The 26123-nt window shown below is 44.3% G+C and overlaps 1 protein-coding gene across 2 annotated transcripts; it reads left to right on the top strand.

The window, feature by feature from the left end:
* Positions 1–5763: 5763 nt before the first annotated feature.
* On the top strand, positions 5764–25168 carry ZNF8 (zinc finger protein 8). Of its 2 annotated transcripts, XR_002825690.1 has the most exons (6): positions 5764–5921; positions 11575–11701; positions 12004–12099; positions 13855–15328; positions 22843–23601; positions 23685–25168. XR_002825690.1 is itself a non-coding variant. In XM_004386913.2 (5 exons), exons 1-4 carry the CDS (start codon positions 5856–5858, stop codon positions 15279–15281), a joined length of 1716 nt encoding a protein of 571 aa, XP_004386970.1. In that variant the 5' UTR covers positions 5764–5855; the 3' UTR covers positions 15282–15328; positions 22843–25168. The 2 variants fall into 2 exon arrangements, 1 of the variants encoding a protein (XP_004386970.1); XM_004386913.2 differs by having other exon boundaries at positions 22843–25168.
* Positions 25169–26123: the final 955 nt, after the last annotated feature.

The following is a 26123-nucleotide window of genomic DNA, read 5'->3' as shown; positions in this document are numbered from 1 at the left end:
TGTTCCATTGGTCTATGTATCTGTCGTTGTACGAGTACCAGGCTGTTTTGACTACAGTGGCAGTATAATAGTTTCTAAAAGCAGGTAGTGTGAGGCCTCCCACTTTGTTCTTCTTCTTCGGTATTGCTTTACTTATCTGGGGCCTCTTCCCTTTCCATATGAAGTTGGTGATTTGTTTCTCCATCTCGTTAAAAAATGTCATTGGAATTTGGATCAGGATTGCATTGTACTGTAGATCTCTTTGGGTAGAACTGACATTTTCACAATGTTGAGTCTTCCTATCCATGAGCAAGATATGTTTTTCCACTTATGTAGGTCTCTTTTGGTTTCTTGCAGTAGTGTCTTGTTTTCATTATATAGGTCTTTTACTTCTCTGGTTAGATTTATTCCTAAGTATTTTATCTTCTTGGGGGCTATTGTAAATGGTATTGATTTGGTGATTTCCTCTTCCAAGTTCTCTTTGTTGGTGTAGATGAAGCCAACTATTTTTGTATGTTTATCTTGTATCCTGATACTTTGCTTAAGTCTATTACTTCCAGTAGTTTTCTTGTGGATTCTTCAGAGTTTTCTGTGTATAAGATCATATCATCTGCAAATAGGGATACTTTTACTTCTTCCTTACCAATTTGGATGCCCTTTATTTCTATTTCTTGCCTTATTGCTCTGTCTAGGACCTCCAGCAGTGGTGATAAAGGGCATCTTTATGTGGTTCTCATTCTTAAGGGGAATGCTTTTGGACTCTCTGTTTGGGATGATGTTGGCTGTTGGCTTGGTATAAATGCCCTTTATTATGTTGAAGAATTTCCCTTCTATTCCTATTTTGCTGAGACTTTTTATCATGAATGGGTGTGGGACTTTGTCAAATGTCTTTTCTGCATCAATTGATAAGATCACGTGGTTGTCTTTGTTTTATTTATATGATGGATTACATTGGTTGTTTTTCTAATATTGAACCATCCCTGCATACCTGGTATGAATCACACTTGGTTATGATGAATATTTTTTTTTATATGTTGTTGAATTCTATTGGCTAGAATTTTGTTGAGGATTTTTGCGTCTATGTTCATAAGGGATATTGGTCTCTAATTTTCTTTTTTAGTGCTTTCATTACCTGGTTTTGGTATCAGGGTTATGCTGGCTTCATAGAATGAGTTTGGGAGCATTCAGTCCTTTTCTATGCTTTGAAATACCTTTAGTAGTAGTGGTGTAAACTCTTTTCTGAAAGTTTGGTAGAATTCTCCAGCAAAGCTATCCAGGCCAGGGCTTTTTTTTATTGGGAGTTTTTTAAATTTTCAGTCTCTTCTTTTGTTATAGGTTTATTTAGTTGTTCTACCTCTGTGTTAATTTAGGAAGGTAGTGTATTTGTAGAAATTTGTACATTTTCTCTAGGTTTTCAAATTTGGTAGAATACAGTTTTCCATAGTATTCTGTTATGATAATTTTAATTTCAGTTAGGTCTGTTGTGATATCGCCCATCTCATTTTTCATTCGTGTTATATCTTCTTCTGTTTTTCTTTTGTCAGTTTGGCCAGTGGTTTATCGATTTTGTTAATCTTTTCAAAGAACCAGCTTTTGGTCTTGTTAACTCTTTCAACTGTTTTTCTATTTTCTTTTTCATTTAATACTGCTCCAATTCTTATTATTTCCTTTCTTCTTGTGCCTGATGGCTTCTTTTGCTGCTCTCTTTCTGTTTGTTTGAGTTGTAGGGTTAATGTTTTGATTTTGGCCTTCTCTTCTTTTTGGATGTGTGCATTTATTGCTTTAAATTGACCTCTAAGCACTGCTTTTGCTGTCTCCCAAAAGTTCTGGTAGGATATGTTCTCATTCTCATTTGATAGAAATTTCTTTATTCTGTCCTTAATTTCTTCTACAACCCAGTAGTTTTTGAGCAAGGTATTGTTCAGTTTCTATGTGTTTGATTTGTTTCCCTTGCTTTTTCTGTTATTGATTTCTACTTTTATGGCTTTATGGTCAGAAAAGATGCTTTATAATATTTCAGTGCTTTGGATTCTGTTAAGGCTTGCTTTATGGCCTAATATGTGGTCTATTCTGGAGAATGTTCCATGTGTGTTGGAAAAGAAAGTATACTTGGCTGCTGTTGGGTGGAGTGTTCTGTATATGTCTAAGAGATCAACTTGTTTGATTGTGGCATTTAGATCTTCCGTGTCTTTACTGAGCTATTTCTGGATGTTCTGTCCTTCACCAAAAGTGGTGTGTTGAAGTCTCCTACTATTATTGTGGAGCTGTCTATCTCTCTTTTCAATGCTGTTAGAGTTTGTTTTATGCATTTTGGAGCCTTGTCTTTGAGTGCATATATATTTACTATGGTTATGTCCTCCTGGTGTATTGACCCTTTAATTATTATAGTGCCTTTCCTTATCGTTTGTGGTGGATTTTAAAGTCTATTTTGTCAAAGATTAATGTTGCCACTCCCGCTCTTTGTTGAGCGTTGTTTGTTTGATACATTTTTTCCCATCCTTTGAGTTTTAGTTGGTGTCTTTAAGCCTAAGGTGTGTCTCTTCTAGGCAGCATATAGACGGATCATGATTTTGTATCCATTCTGCCACTCTGTCTTTATTGGTGCATTTAGTCCATTTACATTCAGCATAATTATTGATAGTTTAGTGCTGTCATTTTGATATCTTTTTTTGTGTTCTTGACAGTTTCTTTGTTCCACTTAATTTTCTGTGCTGAGTCATTTTTATGTATTTTCTTTTCATCTTTTTCATTGTTGATTTTGTATTTGATAAGTCTATGTTTTTCTTGTTTTCTATTATGATGTGTAGGATTTAGTTTCCTTTGTGGTTACCTTAATATTTACCCCTATTTTTCTAAGTTTAAACCAACCTTTTATTTCTTTATATTGCCTTGTCTTCCTCTCCATATGAAAGATCTATGACTACATTTTTAGCCCCTCTTTTTTGTTTTAATGTTGTCATCTTTTATATACTGACATCTCTGTTTCCCTATTTTTAGCGTTTTAGCTTTGATTTGTTTTTGTGTCTTCCCTATCTGAGTTGACATCTGGATGCTCAGTCCCGTGTTCTAGTCTTGGGTTGTTATCTGATGTTATTGATTTTCTAACCTGAGGATTCCCTTTAGTATTTCTTGTCATTTTGATTTTGTTTTTGCAGATTCCCTAAACTTCTGTTTATCTGGAAATGTCCTGTTTTGCCATCATATTTGAGAGACAGCTTTGCTGGATATATAATTCTTAGTTGGCAATTTTTTCCCTTCAAGGCTTTATATATGTCATGCCATTGCCTTCTTGCCCACATGGTTTCTGCTGAGTAGTCCGAGCTTATTCTTATTGACTCTCCTTTGTAGATGACTTTTTGCTTATCCCTAGCCGCCCTTAAAATTCTCTGTATATTTTTCGTTTTGGCAAGTTTGATTATGATATGTCTTGGTGACTTTCTTTTGGGATCAACCTTGTGTGGGGTTCGATGAGCATCTTGGATAGATACCTTCTCATCTTTCATGATATCAGGGAAGTTTCCTGCCAACAAATCTTCAACAATTCTCACTGTATTTTCTGTTATCCACGATCACCCCCCCCCCACACACACACACACCTTTCTGGTACTCCAGTCATTCATAGTGTCTTAGGCTGGGTTCTCTAGAGAAGCAAAACCAGTAAAGTGTATAAATATATATATAGAGAGAGATTATATCAAGGAAACAGCTCATGCGATTGTAGAGGCTAGAACATCCCAAGTCCGTGGATCAGGGTAGAGGCCTCTCCCAAGTCACGCAGCTGCAGAAGCTGGCAAGCCCAAGATTTGAAGGTCAGAGAGCAGGGCTCCCACTCACAGGCTGTGCAGATCGACGAATCCCAGGTTCGGCAGATAAGCTGACAGCTCAAATCCCAAGAACGAGAGATGAGATTACAGGAAGGAGCTGCAGGATCCAGAAAGATCAAAAAGCCAGAACGTCTGCTTATATACAGATACGGGCCACACCCCCAAGGAGACTCCCTTTCATCTGATTGGCTACTCACAGTATATTTAATCATGGGAGTGATTACATTAAAACATGGAGAATCATGGCCCAGCCAAGTTGACACACAATCTTAACCATCACAGAGCCTTAGAGGGCAGTGAGTTTATTTTAATGGGAAAGGAACAACTCAGAAAAGGAGGGTGAGAATGATTGCACAACTCAATGTAGTCAATGTCACTGAATTGTACATACAGAAACTGTTGAATTGGTGTATGTTTTGCTGTGTATAGTCTCAACAACATCACAAATAATTTAAAAATGTCATTATTGTTATATACTTAGTTTTTGGACTCACTGACCCCTTTAAAGAGTCTGGAGGACCCCTAGAGATTCCTGGACCACACTTTGAGAACTGGGGCAATAGACAAACCCTTATAATCATAAAAAAAAACAAATCAACAAGTACTGGAAAGGAAGGAATTAAAATAAGGAGACATCATGGATCACAGATTCAGCACCATTAGAAGTAGGAGGAAAGTTGAGTCCAAAGTGAGCACACGGGGCTGCTCCTGAGGGGAAGTAAATAGATCCTCCTGGGACCGTCTCTGCTCATGGAGGTGGGAGCAAAACCAAACCCGTTACCATCAAGTCAGACTCATAGTGACCCCATATGACAGAGTAGAACTGCCCCCATAGGGTTTCCTAGGCTGTAATCTTCACTGAAGCAGAACACCAGGTCTTTCTCTTAAGGAGCAGCTGATGGGTTCTAACAGCTAACCTTTCAGTTTGCAGCCAAGCGCTTAACCAGTGCGCTACCAGAGCTCCTTTGATTTGGGGACTTTGATGGTCTCAGGTAGAAGGTAGATATCTGATCCATAGTTCCCACATCAGCAGCTGCCACCTGCTCAGGTAAGTGAAAACGCTTGACACCTGCTCCTCCTCCTGGTACTTGCTGAGCCAGGTAGGCTGGGCCCTGGGTGGGGCTGCGGGTGAGATGCCTAGCAGATGCAGGGCAGGAGAGGAGGGAGAGCGAGGCAGAGAAAGAAGGACAGGGAAGGGAGAAAGTGTGGACATCGCGAGCGCGGTGGAACCTGGCTTCTCCAAACCCAGTGGCCTTCGTTGTTTGCCCCTTTAACAAGCTGTGTAAACGATCGTGTTCGTTATTTTTTGTCTGTCCCTCCCTACCACACCCCAGATTAAGAAACAGGACCAGCTCTCAGAAGCCCCGAATGTCCCCTTCTGGCCACCGCCCCCCGAAAGTCTATTAACAAAACTTCTAAATTTTCATGTAATTTTGATGCATGGAAAATTTTTTTTACACATTTATATTGAGTAAAACGTAAAAAGCCGCAGGTATCCTGTGCACATAGCTAAGAAGCGCAGGCCCCGGGATTTCATACTAGGCGGTCCCATTCCAAAAGCAACGTTTCTGGCGTTTTGCTTTGGGGCCGCGGATGCTGCCGGCCAACCCACCATCAAGGCGGCCCGTCTGTGCTCCCACCAACTGCGCAGACACGTACAGGTTCCCCTACCCTCAGCCGTTAGAATGGGAGGCCCGTTCCCCCACGTTCCGAGGACCCCTTGGTGCCTGCCAGCATGGGACTGAGGCCTCAGGTGGCCCTCACCGGGCGAGCATCACAACTCGCAGTCGCCCCTGCCCCCCACCCCGCGCCCCGCGTCGCGCCGACACATCGGCAGCCACAACGTCCCCATTGGTTAGAGACCCCGCAGGCGGGGTCTCCCATTGGTCGGACGCCGCGGAGCGCCGCACTGCCTTCTGGGAGTTGTAGTCACCGCGTCTGCTGCACGGCCGCCATTGTCGGGCAGTAGGCGAGTTGGGTGGGCCTGGTGGCGGAGGCGGCTCTCGGGTTTGGGGTCGCTTCGGGCGCCTGTCCCAGGCTCTTCTGTCCAGGATGGACCCCGAGGAGGAGGCAGCAGCTGTGACGATGGCCGTGGGACCGCCAGCGGCCCGGCTTCAGGTAACAATAATAATAACAAATAATAACGACGGTATCGAGTCCTGCTCCAAGGGCACCCAGCGGATTCTAGCCCTTTAACCCACACAATGCGCCGTGAGGAGGGCTCGGCCGTTGTCTTCCCTTACAGAAGGGGAAACTGAGGAGCCGCCAGGGACCCGGCGACTGGCCTGGCTGTTAAGGGGCGGAGCCAGGGTTCGAACCCGGATCGCTGGTCCCCGAATGTGCATTATCTGGTATCCCCTGCCCTCTGATGAGTGGGAAGATCATTTTCGAGGCCTCCTTGGGAGGTCGGGAGCCCCCCCCCCCCCGCAACTTCCGCGCCCAGCCACGCTTGCACCCACTCCCGGGAGGGATCATCGGCAGGGTAAAAGGGCGATAGTAATCGTAGAGTTGGCCGAGCGCCGAGATGGCAGATACGGTTGCATCATCGAATAGAGAGAGATGCCTTAGTGCAGCGTTGCAGCAAACACCCACAGGGAGCCCTGCACCGCGAAGCCCCTGCCTTAAGGGTGGGGCCCAACCCCCAGGGGCGAAGGACAGGTCACCACGCACCCTGTAAGTGGGGCAGGTGGCTGTGGGACGGCTGTTCATGCTTCCTAAAGCTCCTCAGCTTTGAAGTGATGTATTGCCTTGTTTTTGGTTTGTTGGTTTAGGTGGATTTGCATTATTTCAGATTTGGTGCACAAAGTGAGATTATTGATAATCTTAGATTGCATGTCTTCTGGTGTGTGTTCTTTAAAATTTGCACGAAATGCGACCATGCTTGAGTTTGCGCTTGCTGTGGATGGGAGATCAGGGAGTAAGCAAAAGAGATGCTTCAGAGGAGGCTTATTAGTTATATGTTGCTGTGTGTAGCCAGTCTCTCAAAATTTAGCAGGCTAAAACAAAAAACAGAAATTTGGGAGAGCTGGAACTTGATGGGGCTGCCTTGTTTTTCTGGGTATGGCAAGTTTTCCTCCTTTGACAGGGTGCAGCCTTACCACTTTTCTATCGTTCATTTTAATGGAAAATATTTGAATTTCCTTCTCTGGCAGGTTTTTGCCTCACACAGGTCCCAGCTTTTGCGGGTTTTACTGTAAATATTGTCTCAAGAGCTCTCGTGGCACAGTGGTTAAGTGTTCGGCTACTAACTGAAAGGTGGGCAATTTGAACCCACCAGCCACTTCACAGGAGAAAGATGTGGCAGTCTGCTTCTGTAGAGATTACAGCCTTGGAAACCCTGTGGGGCAGTTCTGCTCTGTCCTGTAGAGTCACAGTGAGTCAAAATTGACTTGACTCCAGTGGGTTTTGGTTTATTGTCTCACAGTTTCTGATTGTTAGGAATCTCGGAATGACTTGGCTGTTAGTTCTGGCTGTGGCTAAAGAGGTTTTGATCAAGATGTCAGCTAGGACTGCCATCACCTGAGACTTGACTAGGATCTACCTCCAAGATGTCTTACTGACATGGCTATTGGCAGGAGGTCTTAGTTCCTCCCCACATGGACCGCTAGTGGAGCTGCTTGAGTGTTCTCACAGCATGGCAGCTGGCTTCCCTCAGAGCAAGTGAGTCAAGGGAGGTCAAGGTGCAAGCTGCAGTGTCTTTTGTGACCTGGTCTCTGACGTCACACTGTGTTATTCCCAAAATATCCTGTTGGTTACACAGGTCAGCCTTGCTCAGTGTGGGAGGGGACTCCACAAGGGCATGAATACCACGAGGCAGGGATCATTGAGGGCTGAGGATTATTGGGGCCTGTCTGGAGGCTGGCCACCACAAGAGGCAAAGACTGGAAGTAGGGGGATTTGATTGCCGGACTAAAGGGTGTTAATCCTGTAGCCACTCAAGTGTTTTAAGCAGGAGTGGTGTGGATTTGAGAAGAATCACTTAGGCAGTTGAGGCTGGGAAGGTAGAGCAGGGGAGGTACTGAGGGCTGAGCCAAGGCACTAGGAGAAAAGAGAGGAGGAGGTGGGGCCCAGTGCCTAGGTACTGACTGATGCCTGGGGTGGCGCAGTCTGCAGTGAGCAAGTGTGCAGAGGAGAGAGGTCTGAGCGCAGCCCCTTTCTACCAGGCCCAGCAGTTCAGGAAAGACAAGGGCTGCAAGGGTGTGAGGTGGAGCAGCAAGGAGAGGTCACAGACAAGGAGTGGGCTCCTGCTAGAATTCCAGGAAGGAGGCCAAAAGGAGGCAGAAGGGACCTGTGTGATGCCACTGAAAGGTCTCGGGGCTGCATGGACCAGTGCTCAGTGGATCCAGTTCCTGGGCCATCACGAGTGAGCCCCACAGAGTGGGCGAAGGTGGCCAGTGAGGGGAGGAGGTGCAGGGAGTGTGGATTGGGATCAGTGGAAGGTCTGAGTGGGAGGTGAGGATGCTCAAGCAGGAGCAGAGACCTCTGTGCCCAGACCTAAGGCTTCTGCATGTTTCCTGCACAATTTTTGCCAGAGCCACGTTCCAACCATACTATAATTTCTTTAATTTTTTTTTTTTGTCTACTCACATTTTTCTAAAAAAAAAAATAAAGTTGTAAAAATTGAAATACAGCTTACAGAAAAGGGCACAAATCCTAAGTGTATAGTTTGATGAGGTACCACAAAGTGCACACATCTGTGTGATCACCACTATGTCAAAAAGTAGAACGTGGCTGGCTCCCCAGAGTCCATGGGCTCCTCCCTCCCAGGCACCATCTCCCTCCTTCCCAGAGTGAACTGCATTTGGACATCAAAAACCATAGACTGTTTTGCCTTGTTTTAGACTTTGCAAATGGACTCTTACGGGTCGTACTTGTGTCTGACTTCTTATACTCATCTTTGGTTGGTGAGATTCACCCAGGATTGTTGCAAGTATTTGTAAATTGTTTATTCCCCTTGCTGTGTATTATTCCACTTGATGAATATACCATGTTGTGTGGATCTCTTCTATGGTAGAAGTTCATTTGGTTTCTTTCCAGTTGTTTAGTTGTAAATAGCTCTATTGTGAAGATACTTGAGCATGTCTTTTGCTGAAAATACGTACCCATTTCTATTAGACATATTGCCACAAGTGAAACTGTCAAGTGACAGGGTTCATGTAGATACAAACTGGGGAGATCCAAACAGTTGTCCAGAGAGGATGTACCTGCTTAGCTTATACTTTGACTGTCAGTGTAAGAGTCCCAGTCACCAATACTGCTAAAAGGTAGATACTGGAGAATGTTCTTTTGACAACTTTCCCTAGAACTCTGCAGTATGAAGTTCTGAGGGTGCAGACAGGAAGACCCACTACTGGGAGACTCAGGTTCTGATGAGAGCTCAGCTAGTTATGTGGATTGCCACACAGTTGAGGTCTGTTGACCCCACCAGTGATCGCTGACGCCACCACGTTCTTACTCTGTGCTGAGTGGGGCAGGGCTGGATCTTTGGCTGCCCCCAGCCATAAGCGGAACACTATTCCAGGTTCCTTAGCCTTGTTACCTAAAACAGGTAGGGCAGCAGCATTGATCAAAATCTGCACACAAACCACAGCCTGTGGGAAGTTTTGTTCTTTTGTAACAGCTTTATTGAGATATAATTCACATACCATACAATTCACCCATTTAAAGTGTGCAATTGGTTGGTTTTTAGTATATTCATGGAGTTCTGCAACTGTCATCACAATCAATTTTAGAACATTTTCATCACCTCAAAAAGAAACCCTGTACCTATTAACTATCACCCCCACCCCCAGCCCAAGCAGCCACTAATCTACTTCTGCACCTATGGATTTACCTGTTCTGAACATTTCAGAAAAATGGGATCATATTATATGTGGTCTTTTATATCAGGCTTATTTCACTGAGCGTAATGATTTCAAGATTCATCCATGTTATAGTATGTATTATTTGTACTTCATTTTATTGCCAAATAATATCCCATTGAATGGATATACCACATTTTGTTTATCCATTCATTAATTGATGGACATTTGGGTTATTTCCACCTTTTGGCTCTTATGAATAGTGCTGCTATGAACATGTATGTACAAGTTTTGTTTTGTTTTCCCCATATACAAGTTTTTGTGTAGACTTATGTTCTCATTTCTTTTAGGTATATATGCTGGGTCAGATGGTAACTATGTTTAACCTTTTGAGGACTGAAATTTTTTTCCAAAATGGCCACACCATTTTACATGCCCACAGCAGTGTACAAGGGTTCCAATTTATCCACATCCTTGGCAACACTTGTAATTATATGTCTTTGATTTTAGCCTTCGTAGTGGATGTGAAGTGATATCTCGTGGTTTTGTTTTCCCTGATGGCTAGTGATGTTGAGCATCTTTACATGTGCTTACTGGGCATTTGTAGATCTTCTTTGGTGAAATGTCTATTCAGGTCCTTTGCCCATTTTTTAATTAGATTGTTTATCTTTTTATTATTCAATTGTGAGAATTCTTTATATGTTCTAGGTACAAGTCCTTTATAAATGATTTGCAAATATTTTTCCCATTCTGTGGGTTGTCTTAAATTTCTTCATAGTACCCTTTGAAGCACAAAATTTTTTAATTTTGATCAAGTCCAATTTATCTACTTTTTGTTATTGTTGCTTGTGTTTTATCTGTCATATTTAAGGAACTATTGCCTAATCCAAGGTCATGAAAGCTTCTAAGAATTTTTTTCTATGAGTATTGTAGTTTTAGCTGTTACCTTTAGATTTTTTATCCATTTGAGTTAACTTTTGTATATGTGCAGGGTAGGGGTCCAACTTTATTCTTTTGCATGTGGCTATCCAGTTGTTCTGTGGGCATCTTCTGTGCACTTAATTCCCATCACAGCCCCCAAGACAATGATTCTTTATAGACAAAGAAGGAAACGGGGAAGCAGAGGTGGATATCTGCTCAGTACCTCCTGGAGAGGAAGTGGCAGAGCCAAGAAATTCTGATCCAGGAAGATCTGGCTTTCAATCATGGCCATATCCAGCCTAAAGATGAGTTTTGTTTGTGAGACACATTTTAGATGTATTGCATCAACTTACACAAATTGAAAGTTTTTACATAAAAATCTGACCTGTTTACCAGCTTCTTTCCAAAGATTGGCAGTTCCTACCACATGGGCCCTGTGTTCCCATAAGGCCATGCCAGTTTTTCCAGTTCTGAGTCCCAGCTATCTTTTAGACATATGCTCCCCACCCCCTCCAGCCCCACCATTCAGAGTAAGTGCACATGTGGGCCCTTGCACTGTCCCTCTTCAGTTGTTTGTGAGCCTGCCCAGCCCCTGAAGGCACATGAGTTTCTGACCCCAGCTGTACACCCCTCTTTTCAGGGAGGACAGTGAGCCTTGTTTTGTATCTGAGGGTTAGTGGGTGTATCAGTTAGCTGTTGCTGCATAACAGTCTACCCCAAAACTTACTGCCGTTTCTTTAGCTTACAAATCTGCAGGTCAGTGAGCCAGGCTGGTCTCAGCTGGGCACCCCCATCTGTCTGATCACCTGTGGGTCAGCTATGAGTTGGCCTTGCCAGTCTTTCCTGGGTTTCCCCTGTGTCCTTGCATAAAGTCTACTCTTACATGCAGAGGCCTACTAGGTGCCCAGTTCAGCCTGACTCGCATCACTAGACCCTGCTCTCTCTCAGGACAAATATCTGCTCGCTCGTCTTCTCCTTCCCGATTCCTCCTCCTCCCAAGAACACTGATGGGGATGGTCCAGCTGATGAGACTGTGTGTGGCATTTCAGGAGCCAGTGACCTTTCGGGATGTGGCCGTGGACTTCACCCGGGAGGAGTGGGGGCAGCTGGACCCTGCCCAGAGGACCCTGTACCGTGACGTGATGCTGGAGACTTTCGGGCACTTAGTTGACGTGGGTAAGGCCTATGTTGCAAGCTGATCGTCTATGGCCAGTGGTGACTGATTTCCTCTTGGGTTATAAGTTGTGGGAGCTCTGGGGTTAGGACCTGACCTTCGCTGGGGATCAGGGACCTCACATTCTTCTTCCCTGTGGGGTATGTGTGCAGAAGAACACTACCCTTTTCTGTCCTGATGCAAAGCCTTTGCCTTGTTGCATTGCTAACTCCATGGCCTCCCCTTATCCTGATGGTCAGGAGTCTGCGCTGGCTCTTTCTCTTCAGAGCAGACCCCCATGTCCTGTGCTTTTCCCTGTTTCCAGGGCCTGAGCTTCCCAAACCTGATGTCATCTCCCAGTTGGAGCAGGGGGCTGAGCTGTGGGTGGCGGAGAGAGGACTTGCCCAAGGCTGCTGTCCAGGTGAGAACCTGTCAGGCGGGAACCCCTGCAGGGAGCCACCCAGAAGGTGATTGGAGGTGCGCTGCCTGGGAAGGGTGGTGTATCGTGGTCCCCAAGACCACCAGGCCCAGTGATTGACCAGGAGGGCTCACAGAGCTCAGCATGTAGTCATAATCACAGATAAGATTTATTACAGCAAAAGGACACAAAGCAGAGTCTGCAAAGGGGAAAGTGCATGGGGTGAAGTCTGGGGAAAGCAGGCCAAGCCTCCATGAGCCCTCTCCCAGTGAAGTGACATGGGAGATGCTTCATTCCCCCAGCAACACATGTGAAGTGTCGTCCACCAGCAAAACTAATCGGAGACTTAGGACCCAGAATTTTTATTGGGGGCTGTCACGTAGGCACCCTCTGCCTGGCATGTACCAGAATCCCAGAGTTCCCGAGGGAAAACAGGTGTTCAGCATCAAGCACATTGTTTACACAAACAGTCAGCACAGGGAGCCACTCTCATCGGTTCTGGGAATTGTGGTGGCCCTCCTGAAATCTTGAGTTCCCAGATCCCAGCCAAGGGCCAGCCTTGCAAGCAGCCTTTCTGAGGATGGCAGTGTCCAGCCTACCATGTGATCGTGGAGCCCTGTCCTCACACCTCTGCCTGGAGTGCTCCTCCACACAACACGGCCTCCTTACCTGTCTCTCTTTCCTTTGAGCTCAGAAGGCGTCCACCTCATCTCCTGTGGTCAGATTCCCCCCATCCCTTCCCCTCTGCTTCATCTTTCTTTCTAGGCTCCCTGTGTCACCAGCCTTCTAGTGTGCCCTTTCCACAGGGTCATTTCTTTTGTGTGAACTTGTCCTTCATAGTCTCCATTTTTCTTGCATGCCGAGTTTCTGTAAACATGTTCCCTACACCGTTTCTCTTATCAACAAGGATTATGTGTTCAGCTGCAAGTAACAGAAAACGGGGTTAGAGTGGCTCAAAAGAGAGGGAGGTCTTTCTCACAAAGCAAGAAACCCTGCTGGCACTGCTCAGTGTCTCAGTGATGCCAGGACTGATGGTTCTGTGATTTTGCTGGTCTTTCCTTGGGGTCACAGCATGGCTGCAGCAGCTCCAGCCATCACATCTGTACTCCTGTACTCCAGGCAGGAGGGCGAAAAGCGAGAAGAGCAATGCCAGCCACGTTTGTCCCATTTTGTTAAAACTCCAGATGTTGTCCAGCTAGATCTTCTTGGTCAGAACTGGATCACATGTACCCCAAGCCCAACCACAGCTGTAAGGGAGGTTAGGAAGGGGACTAGATTGTCATAATTTGCTTGGTCCAGCTGTGATTCCTTGCCTGGGGCTGGTGCATTGGTACCCTGACCATATTCTGGAAGAAGGGGGATGTGGCCACGGTACTCAGCCAGCAGCATCTGCAGCTTGACCTTCCACCCAGATGCTTCTGATGCCACATGGGGGCCTTTCTGATCTCTTTAAAGTCATAAAAAACATTCGTAGCTTGAGGGTCATACAAAACTGAGCATAGTTTGCCAACCCCTGATCTAGGCCAAATCCTGGCCCACAGCCGGTGCTCAGTAAATTATTTGTTGAATGACTGAAGCTGTGTTTTAGGAAGGGGCACTTGGTGTCCACATAAGAGTGGATTTGAGTGCTTTGCTTGGAGGCAAGACAAGTAACTAGGATCCTAGGTCAGTACTGTAGGCTGAGTTGTTGGGGTCCTAGTCACCTCTCCTTTTTTTTTTCCCTCCTCAACCTCTCAGAGCTCTGTGGTTTTCTTTCAGGCTGGGAGACTAGAGCTGAAGGCCAAGCATCATCCAAGGGGCAGGGTCTTCCTGAAGAGAAGCCACCCTGTGTCATGGAAAGGGAAGGATTCCCAAGGGGTGCTCTTTGGCCTGCCACATTAGGGGAGAAGTGGGCCTGTGAGGGCCAGTCAGAGGGGCTCAAGAAGGACCAGGATGATCTGAAGCAACTGGAATTTGGCCTTAAAGAAGCTCCAACTCAAGATAGAGGCAGTGAAAGTCTCAGACTTGGGCAAAACTGTATCCTGAGTTCAGGCCTAAATCCATTACAGGAGATTCCTCGGGGAAAGCATTTCTCTAATTATGACTCACAGGTTAAAAGCTTGGAGCATAACTCAAGCTTAATTAATCAACAGACAGGCTCTTCTGGAAAACAGCCCTTTGGAAACAGTGACTGCAGCAAGTCTTTCAGTCAGGGTGTTGAAGTTATGCAACTTGGAAAAATTCAGATACAGGATAAACCCTACAAATGTACTGACTGTGGTAAATCTTTTAACCATAACGCGCACCTCACGGTACATAAGAGGATCCATACAGGAGAGAGACCTTATATGTGCAAGGAGTGTGGGAAAGCCTTCAGCCAGAACTCATCCCTTGTCCAACATGAGCGAATCCACACAGGAGACAAGCCCTATAAATGTGCCGAGTGTGGGAAATCTTTCTGCCACAGTACACACCTCACCGTGCATCGGAGAATTCACACTGGAGAGAAGCCCTATGAGTGCCAGTACTGTGGGAGAGCCTTCAACCAGAATTCATCCCTTGGCCGGCACAAGAGAACACACACTGGGGAGAAGCCCTACACTTGCAGTGTGTGTGGGAAATCCTTTTCGCGGACCACGTGCCTCTTTCTGCATCTGAGAACTCACACAGAGGAGAGGCCCTATGAGTGTAATCACTGTGGGAAAGGCTTCCGGCACAGCTCCTCCCTGGCCCAGCATCAGAGGAAGCATGTTGGGGAGAAGCCTTATGAATGCCGGCAGCGGCTAATCTTTGAGCAGACGGCAGCTTTAGTGAAGCAAGAATGGTCGGAAGCCCTTGGCTGCAGCCCACCTCTGAGTCAGGATGTCCGGGATGACAGGCCTTTTAAATGTAGTCAGTGTGGGAAGTGTTTCATTCAGAGCTCACACCTCATCCGGCATCAGATAACTCACACCAGAGAGGGTCCCAGAGGACGTAACCGACGTGAGCCAACCTGTAGCCGGAGCTCACACCGCATCCGACATCAGTACACGCATTCAGTAGAGAACACAGGGGGTGGAACAAAGGCAAGACAGCCTGCAAGCAGGGCTCTTGCCTTGTTTGACATCCACGAAATCATGCAAGAGAAAAATCCTGTGCACGTTATTGGTGTGGAAGAGCCTTCTGTTGGCACTTCTGTCCTATTTGACATCAAAGAATCCACTTAGGAGGGAAACCCTACAGATGAGTTTTGAACCACAAGTATAACAATGTGGTAAGTCCCCATCATGTATTTGTGGGAAGACGAGCTGAGGGTAGACATGGTGAAGGTGACCTCTGGTTTCCTGAGGAAATGGTGCTTCACAGACACCCAAGACTGGTGGTTCCCAAACCTGTGAAACCCCAAACCAAAAACTAAACCCATTGCCATCAAGTCAATTCTGACTCATGGCAACCCCATATGTTACAGAGTAGAACTATGATCCATAGGGTTTTCAAGGCTGTGATCTTTACGGAAGCAGATCGTCAGGACTTTCTTCTCCAGCACCACTGGGTAGGTTCAAACTACCAACCTTTAGGTTAGTAACTGAGTGCAAACAGTTTGTGTCACTCATGGACCCTTATCAAACTCAATGTCCCCTTTTAACAACAAATATTATGTTCCCTTTATTGTCCCTAAAGGAGTTCACAGGTAATATAATCTACCCATATGCATAATGTAAAAAAATCAGCTTATGGCCCTATTTTGTAAAGGATAATTAAAGTGAAAGTAATTTGTAATAGAGTAGTGTGTTCTGAGTTGGTGTGGTATCTTAACATGTAACTGCATGGGCCCAGTTACATCAGAGACCTGGGACTTAAGTATGGTAGGTGGGATGTGGTGTTAGCCATGGAAATACTACTAGGGGCCTTCCTGTAAATGATGTGATTTTCCAAGATGATGACTAACTCTGGGAAACATTGTGAACAAAATGCTGTTGCATTTCTGGAAAATTCCGTTTAAGCATGCAGGAATTTGTGTTTATATGTACAGTCAAGTTAGGTTTTCAGTTCATACATTACAAACAGGTTGTTCCACCCATGTACATGGTCTGCTGGGGCCCAGCCTGTGTACGTCACCGTCATGGTAGCATGCTTGACTCCCCCCACAATGTCAGCCACACTCCCCAAGTCATGTGACAAAGAATCCCCCCAAGAAATTCCTCTACATTCCCTGGGAGTGGTGCAGCTCCTGTTGAAAACCACTGCTTAGAACATCCAGTGTTGCTATAAACCAGAAGTTCTCAACTGGGGGCTGTTTTGCCCCCCAGGGGACGTTTGGCAATGTCTGGAGATGTTTTTGGTTGTCATATTTGGGCAAAGGGTGTCACTAGCATCTAGTGCATAGAGATGTGGGATGCTGCTAAACATCCTACAGTGCCCAGGACAGCCTCACAACAAAGAATTATCTGGCTCCAAATGTCAGTAGTGCCAAGGTGGGGAAACCCTGGTATAAACCAGCCCTGCACTATAGCAGACATTTTAGGACCATACTGTAATGAATGGTATCATTAGTGTCTTAGTTATCTAGTGCTGCTGTAACAGAAATGCCACAAGTGGGTGGCTTTAACAAACAGAAATTTATTTCCTCACAGGAGACTAGAAGTCCGAATTCAGGGTGCCAGCTCTAGGGGAAGGCTTTCTCTCTCTGTCAACTCTGGAGGAAGGTCCTTGTCTCTTGTATTTCTGCCCCTGGGCAATCTTCATGTGGCTTGACATCTGTCTACCCCCATCTGTGCTTGCTAGCTTGAGTTTAATCTCTTTATATCTCAAAAGAGATTGACTCAAAACAGAACAACCAGAATGGAAATAATGATAATGCTGACACATTGTGGAAGGTGTAACCAGTGTCACTGAATAATATGTATAGAAATTTTTAAATGAGAACCAATTTGCTATGTAAATTTTCTCCAAAAATCACAAAATGTTAGAAAAAAGACTCAAGACACACCCTACACTGTTCCAGCCTCATTAACATAACAAAGAACAGCCCATTCCCAAATGGCATTATAATCATAGGCATTAAAAAAAAAACCGCTGCCGTCCAGTCCATTCCAACTCTTAGCAACCCTATAGGACAGAGTAGAACTGCCCTATAGGGTTTCCAAGGCTGTAATTTTTACGGAAGCAGGCTGCCACATCCTTCTGGGTTAAAACCGCCAACCTTTCAGGTAGCAGCCGAGTGTTTTAACCACTGCACCATCAGCCTCCTACCACAGGCATAGAGATTAGGATTTACAACATTTTTGGGGGGGGACACAATTCAATCTATAACAGTTAGTTTGTACATGACTTATTTAGTAATTCTCTCATCATTTTGCAACATTCATGTTGTGAAGAGAATCCAACTATTTCTCTGAATAATCCAATTTTTAGCATTTTATTGTAGACATTGAAAAACCTGGATAATGTATTTTCCCAGGATCCCCCACCCACCTTCACACCCCTCCTCTATTTTCACATTGGTCACACCCATATTAGTTCATTCATATTTCAATATGTATCTCTAAAAGGCAAGGACTCTTAAAAATATATAATCATATTGGTCCGCGGGTACAAAACTGGTTTCATAATTGTACTAAAATGGTATTTTTTTGCTATGTTGATGCTTGCGCTGATGCTGCAAAAGCCACAGTGGGGCCTGAGCAGGAATCAAGGCAGAGGAACTGATGATCCTTGTTCTCAGTCTTCACTGCCATGCATTTGCAGTAAAGAAAAGAAACCTGCCAGTTTCATGTAAGAATCTGTGATTAATGAGTAAAGATTATTAATTTTATTAAAGTCAAAAAGAAAAAGCATCCGTATTACCCTTATCACATCTAAACAGAAGTAACAGTAGTTAGTAATTAATGTATCATCAAACATCTAGTGTTCACATGTTCCTGGTTGCCTCATAAATTTTGTTTTCCATTTGCCTTGTTCTAATCGTGGCCTAAACAAGCCTTTTTAAATTTATAGGTTGCCAGTCTTTCTTTTTTAGCCTTTTATTTGTTGGGGGGAAAAAAAAAACCAGAATAACCTAAATTTTGTGCCACTGGGCTGTGATGGGAGTGCTGGTGGTGCAGTGGTTAAGAGCTCAAGCTGCTAACCAAAAGTTGGTGGTTTGAATCTACCAGTTGCTTCTTGGAAATCCTATGGGGGTTTCTACTCTGTCCTGTAGGGTCACTATGCATCTGAATCAGCTTGATGGCAATGAGTTTGGGCTGTGATGAGGAGCCTTGTGAGCGTCATGTGACTCCAGCTGTTCTCATCATGTAGGGGCACATTGCATGGGGCCTCTGTTGAAGGACCAGTGGAAGACCTTTCTCTTAGCTTTCAATACCAGAAGCCACACTTCTGAGAAAATGGTTGATTTTCTAGAGAGCAGAACATTTTCAAAATTTTTTTATTTTGTTGTTGTTAAGAGTAAACGCATCAAAACATACACCAATTCAACCGTTTCTACATGTACATTTAGTGACATTGATTACATTCAAGTTGTACAACCATTCTTACCCTCCTTTTCTGAGTTGTTCCTCCCCCATTAACATAAACTCACTGTCCTCTAAGCTTCCTGTCTGACCTTTTGAGTTGCTGTTGTCAGTTGGAACCCATATAGACTGTTCTTAAAAGAGCATAATGAGATCAGGACATTTTAATGCCTACATTTTGAAGCTTTGGCTTGATCATCCTGTTGCTTTTCTCCAATTTTTCCCATGAGGAAGCCAAGTTTCTGACCTTTGTCTGGGCTGTTCTTAACATTGTGTATTGAGCTGTGGTGGTTGGGGTCTCATAGCACCCAATAAAACACCAAGAATTTAAACTGCTACTATTTACCCTAAAACAAAACAGTCAGGGACCATCCCCAAAGCCATGTGGTTGCATGCTGTCAATTCCAACTCATAGCTGTCCTATAGGACAGAGTAGAACTGCCCTGTAGGGTTTCCAAGGTTGTAATCTTCACGCAAGTAGACTGCCACATCTTTCTCCCTTGGAGCTGCTGGTGGGTTTAAACCACCTATCTTTTGGTTAGCAGCCGGGGGCTTAACCACTGCACCAACAGGGCTCCTTCCCATAAGCCATAGCTACAGCCAAAAACCTGTTGCAGCAGGTCACTAAGTCATATGCTCCAGTTATATAGAACAGCTGTTAATACACAGCTCTGATCAGCTCATGCTTTTGTTCGGTATTTCCACTGCAGTTGCATCCTAGTGAAGTTAAATATATACCATAGACATGAAAAATTGATTATGACACATCTCTGCATGTAAAAATTGGTCTGTAAAAAAGTATACTGCAGTAGGATTATTGGATTGGCAAGGTAAAGAATGGAATATTTATCATCCTGGAAAAATTTAACTGTGAGGTCCTAGTAGCTGTTTCAGAATAGTTGAGCATCAGAACTTACTGTCAAAACTTCATGGTTGAGTGCCAGAACTTACTATCAAACGTCATGGTTGAGCGCCAGAACTTACTGTCAAAACTTTATGGTTGAGTGCCAGAACTTACTATCAGACATCATGGTTGAGCGCCAGAGCTTAAGATCAACCTTCATGACTGAGCATCAGAACTTACTGTCAGACTTCATGTGCCCATTTTTGTTCTTTGCTGTGTCACAATTGGTGGTGTTTCCATTGGAGCAGAATTGGCTTCCAGGATGTTCAGAGCCAGCTTTGCAGCTCATCTCCAGAGGTTCTACAAGAACCATTGATGCCCAGGGTTGGTTTCTGTGTCCTCACCTTTCCTCTTGTGTTGTCCTTGTGTGTTTCTCTTGCTAGCTCTTTTTCACAGCAGCTGTGCCCTTGTACCTCAGCCCACACCACCTTCCACTTCAGTCCTAGCAGATAACCTTACCCTTTACATAGCCAAGGTAGCTCTTTTTCACAGCAGCTGTGCCCTTGTACCTCAGCCCACACCACCTTCCACTTCAGTCCTAGCAGATAACCTTACCCTTTACATAGCCAAGGAAAAGAAATGCATTTTCAGACAGTGCGTCAATAATAATAGTTCAATAAAGTAGTACTATTAATATGCCATTTTATAGATGATGAAACTAAGGCATAGAATGAGTAACTAAGTCCAAGGTTACACAGCTAGAAAATGGTGGCGTCAGAATTTGAAGTCAGTACCCAATTAACAGGATCCCTGGTGGCACAGTGGTTAAGCACTGAGCGCCTAAACTAAAAGTCAGAGGTTTGAACCCATCAGCTGCTCTGCAGGAGAAAGATGTGGTAGTCTGCTTCCATAAAGATTTACAGCCTTGGAAATCCTATGAGGCAGTACTCTGACCTATAGGGTCACTATGAGTTGCAATCGACTGGATGGCAATGGGTTTGGTTTACCCAATTAACAACGGCTTAAACAGATTAGGCTTTGTTAGAAGACTGTCTTTTCAGTGGCTCAGTTATGTCAGAGCCAGTGTTTTCTCCCTTTCTGTCATGGTCACAAGAGACAGCTCCAGCCATTGCATCTGCAGTCTAAACTGGAAGAAGAGAAAGAGCAGGACAACTCTCCTCTCTCCGAAGAGGAAAGAAAAGGTTTTCCCAGAAGCCTCCAGCAGATGCCCACTTAGGTCTCATTGGCCAGGACTGGGCCACCCCGAGTGACAAGGGTGCTTGTATTCAGCTTTTCTAATCTCTGTAGAGCAGATAGGTCCTGGGAAGTGGGTGATGGTAGGCAACTAGTTGTCCTCCACCTCTCCCCGCTCTCGAAAAAATCACCTGAGCTCTCCATGTCCTCAGTGCCAGCTCACACATCAAACCCCTCTAGTCTGCCCCTGCTGCTTCACAGGAACTGCAGTGGCTGTGGTCACATGCTGCCACATCTCAGAATTTTTTTCTGTCCATCTCTTAGATTGTCCAGCCTGCTGACCAGGCTGTCCTCCTTGCAATGATGTGTCCTCTTTCATGCTGGGATACCACACTCTTCCACCTCTTTAGTGGCTGTTTGGCTTCTGATGTAGGCTTCTCTTCCCCTCACCCCTCTTAAATGTTGGGGTACCCAGAATACATTTTGCCCTGGGAGCTCATTTGGACGCCTCCCAGTGTGTCCTCATCCAGACCTATGGCTCCCAAATCTGTGCTCTAGTGCCGAGTTCTGCACTTCATACCTGAAGAGCAGTCTTGTGCTGCTGGGAAGCTCCCCTGGATGCACCACAGGCTCCTTGGACCCAGCCCACCCAAAACAAGACTGCTGTTTTCCAATCCAAACCAGTTCCCCTCTCCTGGCCCTTCTCCTGGGGGATACAACTACACACCATCTTGTGTTCATCTTCCACAGTAGAAGTCCTGTTGAATTTACCATCTAAACCTCTCATATCTGTTCACATCATCCTGTCACCATGACCACCACCAGCGCAGGACAGCAGCTGGATTGCACACCCTGGGATTCGTCTCCAGCCTCTCCTCACATGGCAGCCTAACTGGCTGGCCCCCCTCAACAGCATTGCCCACACTACATCTCCACCACTTGTACCTTATACCCTCCAACCTCTTAACTTATTTTACATCCTTTAAAATGCCTCTCAGCCTCCCTGTTGCCTCTGGGCTTTTGTGTATGCCATCCCTTCTGTTTGGGGCACTTCACACACCACCCTTCTGACTGGGTTGGTCCTCATCTCTTTAGGTCTCAAGTACTTGTGCCTTTGCTTGCTGTGGGATGGGAGCCCCCGCTGTGCTCCCTATCACTAGCCATTAGAGAAATGCAAATCAAAACCACAATGACACTTCCCTGTTGAAGCACTCTTCTGCCTGTGCTGTGATTGCTTCTGTGGTTTTCCAGGTCTAGGAAGCTCTGGGGGCACGGGTTCCTGGCCTGTTGTCCTCCTCATCAAAGCATTTCCACCTTCCAGGGCAGTGTCTGGCTCCTATTGGCAAGGTGCTAGGTAAATGCTCACTAAGTAATGAAACCAAGAACTGCCTTACTGAAAAGACCAACACATGAGACACAACTGGCAAGTCTAACCAAAGTAAAAATGAGGGAACGTGAAAATTAGGAAGGTGATACGACCCTAGGTACTTTTTCCCCACAATAGCTGATTTTTCAGAAGTAGATTGCCGGGCCTTTCTCCCAAGGCACCTCTGTGTGAACTTGAACCTCCAACCTTTCAGTTAGCAGCCAGGTATGTTAAATATTTGCACCACCCAGGAACTCCTGATAGTTTTTTTTTTTTTTTAACTTCAACTCAAAAGTTTCTTTTAATTTTAAAAAGGGTATTTATAGTCATATTGTCAATAAATTTGAAGACCTAGACAAATTGGTGCTTTCTCCAGGGAGATACAAGTGGTCTAAATCAGCTCAAGATGTTGAAAGCACAATTAGATGCTGAACATAGGAGAAATTGAAAAGGACGTAAAAGATCTCACCCAGCCAAGGTGCAGGCCCTCATGTGCTTACAGGCAAGGTCCATCTCACAGGTGAGCTGGTCAGGCTGCTGTGAGCTATTCAAATAGCAGAGGCAACGCTGTACAGTTTACCATCTGTCATATCAGTGATATACCCAATCTGATACACAGATCATAATATGCTTATGTGAACCAGTAATCTTAAGGGCTAGAGGGGAGGGCATGCCCACTCCTCGTGGGCAGACATTTCTTGATTGCAAGAGAAAATGAGTGGAATTAGGCTTGGCATGGGAGCAGAAAGTTCCCCTAGCCCATAGCCTAGCCATACATAGCCTGGAGATGGGGAATGGGTAAGGGAGGGAACAGAATAAGAAATACCACAGTGGCTAATCTCAATAAAGAGTGAAAATCCTTTTTTTTTAAAAAGTAGCACATCAGATCCAGCAGGGAATTAATGAATACTCTCCATAATCAAGAAATTCTTACTCCAAACATGCAAAGATGGTCCGGCATTAAGAAACCACTCAGAAACTTTGCAGTAACAGGTTAAAGAAAAAATCCCATGATCATCTCATGTCAACAGAAGCCAGAAAAACATTTAATGAAATTCAGTATCATTGTTCAAAGAGACTCACAATAAATAAGGAGTAGAAGAAAACTAATTGCGGATTTCTGAAACTAGCAGGAAAACCGTTCTTCAAAGGAATGACTACAGATGTTCTCCTTAAAGTTGGGAACAATGCAGTGTTCCTCTCGGCACAGCTTTGATTCAGTACTTCGTGAAACGTGCCAGGGAAGTCCTCCTTCATCTATGTCCTGCCTCCGCTGAAGTCCGGGATGGCCATGTGGCTTGCTCTGGCCAATCATATCAGCAGAAGGGACCTGTGTCACTTCTGGGTAGAATAAGAGCCAGTGTGTGAGCTGCCATGTCCCTGTGTCACTGCCTCAGAGGCCGTGAAAGCACATGTGGAGGGGAACTGAGTGACTCGTGAACAGAGCCTCCCTGCCTGCCTGGGATAGACAGGCAGCATGAGGGAGAAATAAACTTCTTGTGTCTGAGGTTTCGGGGGTGGGTTACTGCAGTGCAATGTGACCTGAACTCACCAACACTGATCCGTTATTATCCCATTTCATGGATGATGAAATAGAGGCCCAGAGAGATGAAGTGGCTTGCCACAATGCTGAGGTAAGTGGCCCAGCCAGGATTTGAACCTGGGCGTTATGATATCAGAGCCCTGCTTTTGACCATTCCTCTTTGCTGCCCCACAGGTATGTTGGGTGCAGATTCGGGAATACAGACACTAAAGCTCTGTCTGACTTGCCTGTATCCTCTGGGGAGAGGGAGACCCAGCAGTAATAATCACAGTTTTGGACAACTCTGGAGGCTGGACCTGTGATCGGCTGGTTCCCTCCACCTCTGCCCACGAAAATAACAGATCTTAAGGTGTCTTGTTTTCTCAGTTCTCAGAGTGGACACTGGGATGGTTAATGTGGCCTCACTTGGTAAACCTGAAACAAACACGTCCACTATCAGCGCTCACATAATTCCCTTCTCCCGGCAGATGAAAGGAATAGGTAACTGATTTTTGGAAATTTTCTGTTTCTCATTTCAGTTTATGCTTTCTAGGAGTAATACTTCTTCCACTATCGTACTGATTTCCTTGTAGACATTTTGAAACAGAGCCAGTCAAGAAACTCAAGAAATTAGTATAAATTTGGGAAAATGCATGGTTTGATCTGTTTATAAAATTAATGTTCTTTGTAGAAAAACCTGAAAAATACACAAAAGTATGAAAATTTATTTAAAATTTAATTCCCCATATATCCACCAGAGATGGTCGTTACTATTAAGATTTTGCTAATTTTCCTTGAAATTTTTTCTTAAAATATACATGAATATGTACACACAAATATTCATAGTGTACATTAAGTCTTATACACACACATATATTCATATAGTTTTCTTCTGAAAATTAGATTTCTAGTGCTCCTGTAACAAGTGCTTCTTACCATATCTTGAGAATTTGCCCCTGACAATGAATTTCGTGTATCTTTTTTAATGAACTTTCAGGAGGATTGTAGCAATATGCCCTCCACTCAATATTTTACCAGCCTTGAGTGTTTAAAAAAAAAAAAAGAGAACATTATTTCAGGATGGAGTATGAACTGATACAGCCTCTATGGGGGCAGTTTGGTAATCAATATCAAAATTACTAATGGACAAACCCCTGTCCCAGTGTTCCAGCAAACCCACTGCTGGGAATGAATCCTACAGATGTATTTATACACATTTAAATCATGTTCATAACATGGTTTTTGTCATGGTATTGATTTTAAAAGTAAAACACTGAAAAAATAACCTTAACATCCACCATGGGGAACTGGGTAATTTTGATGCAATGGAGAACTACATGGCCTTAAAAGTGGGAACTGTCTTTATGTACTAATGTGGGAAAGCACTCAGTGATTCCTTAAATAAAAAAAGCAAGGTGCGAAACAGTGTATAGTATTTTCCATTTGTGTAAAGAGTATATACACACATATATACATTTATATTTATTTTCTCACTTTTATACACACCTATCACTGGAAATATACAAAGTAACCAGGTACAAGTTAGTTGCCCTTGGGGAGGGGAGAGTTGGGGGGACTGGAGAACAGGTGAGAAATAGTTTTCACAATACATCTTTCATACCTTTGTACTTTTGAAATGTAAAGTATTACCAATATACAAGTTAAATTAAAAAATTGTAACTCAAAATGGGTTTAATGTGCCTCTTCCTACTAGAAATATCCACATGAACAGGGACTTCTGTGTCTTGGTCACACATTTTGTGTGTGTGTGTGTGTGTGTGTGTGTGTGTGTGTGTGTTAATGGAACCAGTTGGATGTGTAAATAGCTTCAACTCCATGATGATGCCAAAGACAGAAGTTAAGATGAAGTTTCCTGGAAGGTGGTTGCAACGCATATATATATATATATATATAATCTTCAAGTTATTAAGACAAATTCCTCTATATGAATCACCCAAATTATGAGCTTCCCAAGTTGTGGCCAACAGCCAAGTCCCCCATCTCCAGTGGTGTCTCCTTGCATGTCCTCAGAGGTATCCAGTTGTTGATACAAAGGATAACTGGGAAGAAATCTGCATGCATTCTGAAAAGCAGTCTCCCTTGGTCTCTTGTAAGCAGATGTAAGATGAGCATCTTCCAGAGTGTGTTGTCCAGTGTGGTAGTCACTAGCCACATGTGACTATTTAGATGTAAATTTAAATAAATTCAGAATTCTATTTCTCAGTCACATTAGCCACATTTCAACTGCTCAGTTGTCAAAAGATATTGGCGTCATTGCAGAAAATCCATTTGAACAGCACTGGTCTAGAGGTAGGTAGCTGACGAAGTTTTTTTCTTTTTTCCATTTGCAATCGTCTGACTGTAGTGGGATTAGAAAAAGGTAATGCTGGGTCAGCCGGCACACTGAAAGTCAGCTTCTCCTGTTTTGCTTGTACCTTGAAAAATAGCAGCCCAAGTGTCATGTAATTATTAATGCATCTTGATAGCATGTTTCATCAATTTCAGACTGCTGAAGTTGGTAAAAATCTTCAATTTCTTCAGCTTTGGCATTACTGGTTGGTGCATGTTATGGATTGAATTGTGTCCCCCCAAAATATGTGTCAATTTGGCTAGGCCATGATTCCCAGTATTGTG

The sequence above is a fragment of the Trichechus manatus genome, unplaced genomic scaffold (genome assembly GCF_000243295.1).
Source record: "Trichechus manatus latirostris isolate Lorelei unplaced genomic scaffold, TriManLat1.0 scaffold00176, whole genome shotgun sequence".
Taxonomy (NCBI): domain Eukaryota; kingdom Metazoa; phylum Chordata; class Mammalia; order Sirenia; family Trichechidae; genus Trichechus; species Trichechus manatus.
Note: the sequence above shows the minus strand (reverse complement) of the source record. Positions and strands in the feature narration are given on the sequence as shown.

What these genes read in the sequence shown, in the direction of transcription:
- ZNF8 (XM_004386913.2), top strand. Translation starts at nt 5,856, where the DNA reads ATGGACCCCGAGGAGGAGGCAGCAGCTGTGACGATGGCCGTGGGACCG. An exon ending in CGCCAGCGGCCCGGCTTCAG is followed by an intron (nt 5,922 to 11,574) that starts GTAACAATAATA and finishes GTGGCATTTCAG; the next exon opens with GAGCCAGTGACCTTTCGGGA. An exon ending in TGCCCAAGGCTGCTGTCCAG is followed by an intron (nt 12,100 to 13,854) that starts GTGAGAACCTGT and finishes GTTTTCTTTCAG; the next exon opens with GCTGGGAGACTAGAGCTGAA.